Here is an 8,880-nt window from a genome sequence, read left to right as displayed (position 1 = left end):
TGGAGATATGGGGGGGACAGGACTGGCGGGGTCACAAGGCTGGGAGGGGTCACAGGGCCTTGGGAATATGGGATATGGGGACAGGACTATGGAGAGAGGCAGGGCTGGGGGGATCACGGGGATATGAAGGGCATCAGGGGTTTATGGAGGGAGACAGGGGCGGGGGGTCACAGGGATGTGGGGAGGGGGCAGGGGCTATGGGAGGCATGAGGATTGGGGGGTGTCAGAGGGCTATGGGAGAGGGTTTGGGGCTATAGTGGATGGACCAGGGCTATGGGGGGGGGCAAACCCCCACTGTGCCCCATCCACCGCCCCCATGGGCCCCCCAGCCTGGGGATGCAGCTGAAGCCCTTCCTTGCACCCTTGGCCAGACTGAACCCCCTCGGCACTGGGGCCAGTCCAACCCTGAGCTCAGTCCAGCTAAACCAGAGGAAGAACCATGAGGAGCTGCCCCGGGGGCTGGGGTGGGATTTACTCCGGGTTTAACCCAAACTGGGTTATCTGCAAGGTCACAGAAACGCAGGCTCTGCCCACACTGGGCTGTTCCTGGCAGGAGCAGAACCCAAAACATCAAACCACGTCACGGCGGGGGGAAAACTGTTCCTTTGGGGAACATGGCCCTGGGGGAGGTGTGGGGACAACCCCCACGTGGGGACAGACCGTGGGGTGTGTTGAGAGGAAATTCCACCGGGCTTTGCCGGATGGAATCCGTGGAGTGAGGGGTGTCTGGAGGCTGCTGGGAGTTCACACAGTAGGTGAGCCCTCACTCCTGCTGGGCCGTGCCATATCCAAGCTGTGCCATATCCAGTCTATGCCATATCCCATCTGTGCCGTATCCCAGCGGTTCTCGGGGGTCTCTGTGTTCTCCACAATGTCTCCTGTGCTGTGGGCCCAGTGACTCCATGTCTCAGTCCAGGAATCCCCACTGGCGATTCCACCGCAGATCGTTCCTTCACCCCCGTGTTTGTGGCCCTGGTTGCCACCGTGGTGTCCCAACAGTTGATCCCTGTGCTGATGCCACCGGAGCAGCAGTGCCAGGAGCTGTTCCACAGCTGCCCCTGCCCAGGTGAACACAGACCCCCCCCCCCCCCATTTGGGGTGGGGGGTCCACCCGATCCTGCCCCATGGCAGCCCCTTCCTCGGCAGTCAGTGTCCCGTGTCCCATGTCCCAGGAGGAGTAGTTGTGCTGTGGAATTAAACCTCGTGGAACAGCCTGACTCGCAGAGTGCTTGTCCATCCTCAGGTTTTGGGCCCCTTGGCCCATCTCCCACCTGCTTTGTGGGGTGGGAGGGACACGAGCCCCCTCTCCCGTGTCCTTTACCCCCCCCTAGCCCAGGCTGTGTCCCAGATCCAGGGCCCGTTTCAGGCTGGATTGATCAGCCCGAGGCTGCTCCCGGGGGCACTGGGGGCCGTGAGGGCCCGTGAATTCCATCCTCGCCTCCGCCGGGGCCCGAGCGGGGCCGGCCCGGCCCGTTCCGGTGACGGTGAGGGCGGGCCGGAAAGGCGGGCGGGGCCCGGCCCTGGCCCGGAGCTCCCGGTCCTCCTGATCCCTGTCCCGGTGCTCCCGATCCCTGTCCCGGTGCTCCCGATCCCTGTCCTGTCCCTGTCCCGGTGCTCCCGATCCCGGCCCGGCCCCGGCCCGGCGTTCCCGGCCCCGCCATGCGCAAGTTCTTCCAGGAGATCAAGGCCGACCTGAAGTTCAAGACGGCGGGGCCCGGGCAGAAGCTCTCGGAGCCGTCCCGGTAACGGGGGATGGGGTGCAGGGGGGATCGGGAGCCATCCCCGGGACCCCCCGGGCCTCCCAGAGGGAACGGGGGGCACACCGGGACCGACCCCGGCGCATCCCCCGGGGGACAGCGGTGTCCCCGCTCCGTGGGGACGGGTTTGGGTCGTTTCCCTCCGGTTTTGGGGTCGTTATTCCCGGCTTTGGGTCGTTTCCCCCCCGTTTGGGTCGTTACCCCCCGTTTGGGTCGTTATCCTCCGATTTGGGTCGGTTTTCCCCCGGCTTGTGTCGTTATCCCCGGGTTTGGGTCGTTATCCCCGGTTTTGGGTCGTTATCCTCCGGTTTGGGTTGTTTGCCTTGGGGTTTGGGTCGTTATCCCCGGTTTGGGTCATTCCCCCTTACCCTGGGGGAAAAAGGGGGTGTTATTAATTTTGGAGCCCCTGCTTCGAAGAGGATGTGTTGTGCACATCCCCTCCCTCCCCAAAACGAGACCCTACCCTTCTAATTAACCCACCTAATTAACCCCTAACCTCTAAATGAACCCCCCCCCGGGCTGGGCCGTGGGGCGTCCTGTTCCTTTTGGGGGGGGTATCCCTGTGCAAGAAGGGGTGTCCCCCTGTCCCCTTGATTAACCCCCCCATAACCCACACCCTAATTAATCCCAAGAGGGGGGTCACCAAGCCCGTGTCCCCCCTCCCAGGGCCCCCAGGGAGAAGCCCAAAGCCGAGGCAGCCCCCAAGCCCCGCCAGGCCCCGACGGACGAGGCTCAGATGGCGGCGGCCGCGGCGCTGGCCCGGCTCGAGCTGAAGCCTAAGGGAAAGGCGCCTTCCTGCTCCCAGGAAACCATCAAGAACCAGGGTAGGAATGGCTGGAGCTCCAGCAGAGCCCGGGGACGGCGGTCCCGGGTGGAAAACTGCCAGGGTGGGACACTGGGAGCTGCTTGAGCGCAATGGGAATGGGGTCAGGGTCACAGTCACCCTTGGGCTGGGACACAACACCTGGGCAGGTGTTGTTCCCTTCCCCAGGTGTTCCCCTCCCCTGTGCTGTCCCAAAGCCTCTGGAATGTGCTGAGCCCGTGCTGTAACCAGGGTTTTGTGTCTCCTAGTGAGGAGAGAGCTGATGGCCGAGGCAGCTGCCAGCGAGAAGGGGCTCCCCGAGGAGGAGAAGGTGAGGGAGGTGCTGCCCTTCCCTGCTCTGCCTGCCCCGTGGGGATCAGCCAGGGTGTTAAACAACAGGCAAACCCGAGCCAAGCTCAGTTTGATGCCTGGTTTTCCCTCCTTCAGGAGCAGGAGGAAGGGGCAGCTGCTCCCTCTGTCTCAGGGGTCTATTTTATCTGCCCCTTGACCGGTGCCGTGGTGAGGAAAGACCAGAAAGAAAAGCATCTACGGGAAGCCATCCAGGCAGTGAGTGTTTTCCTTCCTCCTTCTCCTCCTTTAACTCCTTTTGTGTCCCCTGCAGTGACCTCTCCAACCTTCTCCCTGTAAAATCTCCCCCAGGACAATTTAACTTTACCTGTTGAACTGCCTTTAGGGGTGTTTTATCCCACGGTGGGGAGGAACAAAATGTGGTGCTGAGTTGGGCTCAGCTCCTCCCTGACCAGCTCCTCTCCTTCTCCCCCAGTATTTCTCCGTGGATCCAGTGGCTGCTTCCATCATGGAGATCCACACCTTCAACAAGGACCGGGAGAAGGTCCGGGTGGGCGTGGAGACCATGGCCAAGTGAGCGGGGCTGCCTTAGTGGGACTGAGGGCACGGGGGGCTCGGCCCTTTCCCAGGTGGGTTTTCTTGCTGTGCTCCAGGAAAAGTGGGGATTTTTTGAGGGGGGGAAGAAACACCTGAATTGCCAGATGACCCGATTTCAGCATCCTGGAGGTGTTTTAAAATGAAGGGGTTGGGCCACCAAGCCAGGAGATTTGGAAACGCTGATATATTTTACTCACCTCTTTTCTCTGCGAGAAATACTCTGAGGTCTCCGTTTCCTGTTCCAACTTGGAAGATCATGTCCTGCTTTGCTCCACGCAGTGCCTCCCTCTTCCTGCAGGTACCTGGACAACATCTACCTCCATCCAGAGGAGGAGAAATACCAGAAAATCAAACTGCAGAACAAGGTGTTTCAGGTGAGCTCGGGGCTCCTGCAGCTGCCCGGCTTCGGAAAGTTTCCTTTGCTTGGAGCAAACTCCATCTAAATCCTGTCCTTTCCTTCCAGGAAAGGATAAGCTGCTTGGAAGGGGCACACAAGTTTTTCCAGGCTGTGGGGTTTGAGACGAAAACGCTGCCTGTTCCAGGGCAAGGCAAGGAAGGCCAGAGTGTTGATGTGGGGTTTTGGGGGGGGGGGTTCTCTGGCAAGACACGATGTTTTCTAAAGATCCTTCCCCTTCTGTTTCCTACATCGTTCCTGGAAAGACAGAGAGCCTCAAAAGGGAGTGGGGTTTGCAGGGAAATGGGGTTTGTGGGGAGTGGGGTTTTCAGGGGAACTGGGTTTGCAGGGAATGGGGTTTTCAGGGGAATAGGGTTTGCAGGAATTGGGGTTTGCTGGGAGTGGGGTTTGGAAGGACTGGGGGGGGAACGGGGTTTTCAGGGGAACGAGGTTTTCAGGTATCGGGGTTTGCAGGGAATGGAGTTTCCAGGGGAGTGGGGTTTGCTGGGAGCAGGGTTTCTAGGGGAAGGGGGTTTCCAGGAAAAAAGGATTTTCAGGGAGCAGAGCTGGCAGGTCCTGGGGTTAGCAGGGCGTTTAGGGGCCAGGCTTTGCAGCCAGGGGGGATCCGGGCACAGCCCCCCTGCCCGCGTGGTTGCAGATGGCCCCGAGGAGGAGCAGTTCTACGTGCTCAAGGAGGAGGTGCTGGCGCGGCTGGAGGACCTCAAGGACCGCAAGGAGCAGCTGCTGAGCTCGGAGCCCGTGCGGGCGCGGCTGGACCGGCAGCCCCGCGTGTTCCAGCCCTCCCCCGCGGCCGCCAGGTTCGAGCTGCCCGACGACTTCTACAACCTCAGCGCCGACGAGATCCGCAGGGAGCAGCGGCTGCGGTGAGGGGGGGGAACAGGAGGAGGGGCCAGGGGGTTGTCCCTCTCCTGAGGGCCTGGAGCAGCAGGAGGAGAGACCAGGGGGTGCCAGCCAGGGTTTTGTCCCACAGAATCAGCCAGGTTGGAAAAGACCTCTGAGATCGTCCAGTCCAACCCGTGACCCAGCACCACCTTGTCCCCCAGACCGTGGCACTGGTGTGGTCCTGGGTTTTTCCTGAGGGGCTGGAGCAGCAGGAGGGGCCAGGGGATGCCAGCCAGTCCCTGCTGTCCCGGTTTGACCCCGTCCCTGGTGCCTGAAAGGGTCTCTCCCCGCAGGACAGAGGCGGTGGAGAAGTCGTTGATGCTGAGGACAAGAGCCATGAGGGAGAAGGAGGAGCAGAAGGAGATGAGGAAGTACAACTACACCCTGCTCCGAGTGCGCTTTCCTGACGGATACATCCTCCAAGGTAAAAAAAAAAAAAGGCTCCTCACCCTCCTCATCCTGCCTTTGGGCACCTTCTGAGGGTGCCTGGAGGACAAAAAGCTGAATATTAACACAGCTCGTAGAATAAAACACCAAACCAGAGTGGGATGTTTCCCCAAGAATTCCCATCTCCATTTCAGGGGTGGGATTTTAAGGGTGGGGAAGAATCCCAAGGCATCATTAATTAAAGTCTCCTCTTCCCAAACCTCTGGGAACGAGCTGGACTCATTAGACCAGCGCATCACAGGAACCAGCAGGAGGTTGCCCTGTGTGGTGTCAGGCTGTACAATGGCATAAATCCCCTTCCAATCTTCCAGCAGAACTCTGGAAATCACTTCAGGCTTTCCCAGCTCTTTGTCACAGCCTGGCAGGGGCTTGCAACAATTTGAGAACTTTCTTTGGGCACTCTGCTTTCATGCATTTTGGGTTAAATCAGCCTGGCTGCGTGGCACTGAAGTCGTTGAGACAGTCAGAAGGGGCCACAAAAGGTTGGATTTTTGGGAAAGGCCACACTCCCTCACCTCGTTTCTCTCGTGGCAGGGACGTTTTATGCCCGAGAAGCCGTGTCTGTGCTCTACAGCTTCGTGAGGGAAGCACTCAGAGATGACTGGCTGCCCTTTGAGCTGCTGGGGCCTGGAGGTCTCAAACTCACTGATGAGAACTTGGCCTTCAATGAATGTGGGCTGGTGAGTGGAAAAAAAAAAAAAGCCAGTGAGAGTTGGTACCTTCCACAGAGTCCCCCAGTAAGCTTGTTCCAAAATCCCTCAGCTGCTTTTAGGGAGAACTTACATTTTAGGGAGCACCTTCCATTACAGTCTCAGAGCTTGGGGTTGTGCCCTGGCCCCTCGTTTTAAGCACAAGCAAACAAGAAACTGCTTGGAGGTTTCAGAGTCTGGAGGGAACTGCAGGGATCTCCCTCCTGGAGCTCTGACAAGCTCAGAGAAACGGTGGATGCACCATCCCTGGAAGTGCCCAAGGCCAGGGTGGAGCAACCTGGTCTGGTGGGAGGTGGGGGGGGGGGGTGTGGGTGAAGCAAGCTGAACTCTCAAGTCCCTTCCAACCCAAAGCATTCCCTGATTTTCCAGCTCACTAACATGCCTCTCCTGTGGCAGGTGCCCTCAGCCCTCCTGAGCCTGTCCTGGGACGCAGCAGTCATGGCAGACATCGAGGCAGCAGGAGAGGAACAGCCCCGCAGCCCCCTGAGGCCGGAGCTCCTGGCCAGGGTGGAGACCCTCCCCTGAAATAAAAGGGCAGTGGGTTCAGTGCTGCTGGTTTAGACTCTTCCCTCCCTTCCCAAACAGCTGCCAGCTGTGTGCCCTCACAGGGGACGGTGGGGGGGGGCCGTGCAGACCCTGCACTCTGTCCCCACGCAGCTCCAGGAGCCGCAGCCTCGCCCAGGGAGGCACTTCCTGGGCTGCTCCCAGGGGGGCTTTTAAGCACCACATTCCAGGAGGGTGTTCCCAAGGCAGTGGTGGAGCAGGGATTAGTGCTGCTAGGCTGGATCACCATCCTGAGCTCAGGGGGGTGGGGCTGGGTTTAGAACTCAGCTGCCCCTTTTGCTTCTGTGTGCACTGGAACTCCCACGGGAGGGAGTTTAGCGGGGTAAGGTGACACTTAAGTCTGATTAAATGGAATTATTTAAGGACTCAGTTCTGCTCCAAGTGATTTGAATTGCACTGTGAGGGGTTGGGAATGCCAAACCAGTCAGGGCTGGGGCTGGCACTGGTGTTTACTGGGGCAGCCTGACCCCCCCCTTTTTCCCTTGGCAGACCCAGAGACTGACAGCAGGTTCCGGCTGCTGGTGGTGCCCACTGGGGACATGAACCCCCTTTTTAAGGGCCTAATTAATAACCAAAAAATCCCAGAAAACCGCACTTTGTTCCCTATCCCATCAAGTTTAATGCCCCTTTAGTCCTTTATACCTCAACCTTCATGTTTTCCCGTGGGCCAGAGACAAGCTCTGATGTAAACAAGGGGACTGAGAATCTCCCCCTGACCTGTAATTAATTCCAAAATAAGAGCAACAAGATACCTTTTTTTTTTTTTTTCCCCACCTCCTCTTTCCAAATGTGCTGTTCTCTGTAGCAAGCAAAACCACAGACAGGATGGTACAAGAGCATAAATCCATATATAATTGTACATCATTTCATACCCAAGGCCACGCTGTACAACATTATGAACAGTCATTCCCCCCACCCCGTGGCATCACAATAAGCTTATCCCAAAAATCCCTCAGCTACTCTTAGAGATAACTTAGATACCTTCCATTACAAAGAAGTATCAAAATTTCAATAATGCTTTATTAAGGTCAGATTAATATGCAGTTTTTTTGTTTTTGTTTGTGTTTTTTTTTAATTAAAAAAAACAAGCTAAAAAGCTAGAACTAAAAAAAAAAAAAAAAATAAAAATTTAAGCTTCCATCTGGGCTGAAGCAGAACAAAGTGCTGTCTTCTCTTTACAAGAAATGTGGAATACTTTCAAGTATCTTGGGCGAAGATACACAGGGTTTAAAGTTTTCTAACTCATTCTACATACATACAGAGGAGTTAGTAGGCATTTTGAGTCTCAAACTGCATTAGGTGGGCTGGTGTCCTGGGGAGCAGCTCTTGTACCACTGGGTTCCGAAGCTGTAGAGTCTGCAAAGGACAAAACACGTTGGGTTTGTTGTTAAATAACCTCGTTAATCCAGCAGAATTTATCTACTCCCTGTTTTGTCGCAGCTTCCTCCTTCTCACCCCTTGCTCCAAAACCGGCTTTAAATGTTGATTTTGTATTTATTATCACCCACCCAGAATAAAAAAAAATGAAACAATAAAGACAAATCACTTCAACCACTAAAAAAAAAAAGGGATTTTCATAATCTTTTCAGTGCCTTTTGAGTCGGGCAGAGCTAAACCAGCACGGCTGCAGTTTGTGTCAGCAGAGCCCGAGGGAGGGGAAGCTGCTGAACGGCACCTCCAGAACAAGGGGGTGACAAACCTGAGGCGAGGTTTTTTCATCTCTCAGAGCCCTGGTAATGAAGCAAAAGCAGCTTAGAGATTAAAGCCAAGCTGCTTGTCAAGCAGGTGGTTGTTTTTTTTTTCTTTTGGGAGGTGGTGGGAGAGGATGGAGCAGCAGCTCCAGAGAGACAGGAGAGCGCCCAGATCCGCCTGGGATGGCTCAGACCCTCCAGAATTCCCGTGCTCTGGAGGAGGAGCTGCCTGACACAAAACCTCTGAGCACCCCAGGGAGCAGCAGCATTCCCCAATAATTAATGGATCTGCTGGCTACAAACCCTTAATGCTCCCCTTTTTATTTTTTTTTTTTTTTTACTTCCCAGAAATAAACAGGTAACACTGGCAGCCAAGTGCTAGTCACAAGTGTTTTCGTGCTATTTAGGAGGGAGGAGGAGGAGGAGGAGGGAAAGAAAAGGCAGGAGCAGGTTAGAGGAGACCAGAAATAGCAAAGAAGCACCCAGAAAAAAAAAATGATAACAAGCAGAGAAGTGTTTAGGATAAAAGCTGGAGAGAGAGAAGAGCTCAAGGAATGGTGAAAAAAGGGGCAGAAAAACCCAAGTTCAGGTGCCCGCTGTCCCTGCTCTGCCGTGCTCTCCCTGGGGGGAGTGTCAGCATTCCCACCTTTTGCTGGCTGTACATCCACAATCATGCAGTCATCATCTTCCTCATCTTCCTCGGTGT

The 8,880-nt window shown here is 56.2% G+C and overlaps 2 protein-coding genes across 3 annotated transcripts in view; one reads left to right on the top strand and one right to left on the bottom strand.

Moving 5' to 3' along the window:
- The first annotated feature begins 1,544 nt into the window (after positions 1 to 1,544).
- Positions 1,545 to 6,467, top strand: UBXN6 (UBX domain protein 6). Of its 2 annotated transcripts, none has more exons than XM_027908285.1 (11): positions 1,545 to 1,742; positions 2,424 to 2,581; positions 2,829 to 2,890; positions 3,007 to 3,126; positions 3,344 to 3,441; positions 3,764 to 3,839; positions 3,929 to 4,013; positions 4,518 to 4,743; positions 5,056 to 5,186; positions 5,744 to 5,889; positions 6,316 to 6,467. In XM_027908285.1, exons 1-11 carry the CDS (start codon positions 1,660 to 1,662, stop codon positions 6,442 to 6,444), a joined length of 1,314 nt encoding a protein of 437 aa, XP_027764086.1. In that variant the 5' UTR covers positions 1,545 to 1,659; the 3' UTR covers positions 6,445 to 6,467. The 2 variants fall into 2 exon arrangements, with proteins under 2 accessions (XP_027764086.1, XP_027764087.1); XM_027908286.1 differs by lacking the exon at positions 1,545 to 1,742 and adding an exon at positions 1,969 to 2,070.
- An 847-nt stretch (positions 6,468 to 7,314) lies between these two features.
- CHAF1A (chromatin assembly factor 1 subunit A) overlaps positions 7,315 to 8,880 on the bottom strand; it is a 14,298-nt gene continuing 12,732 nt past the window's right edge. Inside the window, exon 14 of the mRNA XM_027908280.1 lies at positions 7,315 to 7,839. Within this exon, the coding sequence (XP_027764081.1) occupies positions 7,769 to 7,839 (71 nt within the window). The 3' untranslated portion in view covers positions 7,315 to 7,768. The remainder of the gene's footprint in view (positions 7,840 to 8,880) is intronic.

Source organism: Empidonax traillii, unplaced genomic scaffold (genome assembly GCF_003031625.1).
Source record: "Empidonax traillii isolate 1590-97213 ecotype Southwest subspecies unplaced genomic scaffold, ASM303162v1 scaffold1671:size75888, whole genome shotgun sequence".
NCBI classification, from domain to species: Eukaryota; Metazoa; Chordata; class Aves; order Passeriformes; family Tyrannidae; genus Empidonax; species Empidonax traillii.
Note: the sequence above shows the minus strand (reverse complement) of the source record. Positions and strands in the feature narration are given on the sequence as shown.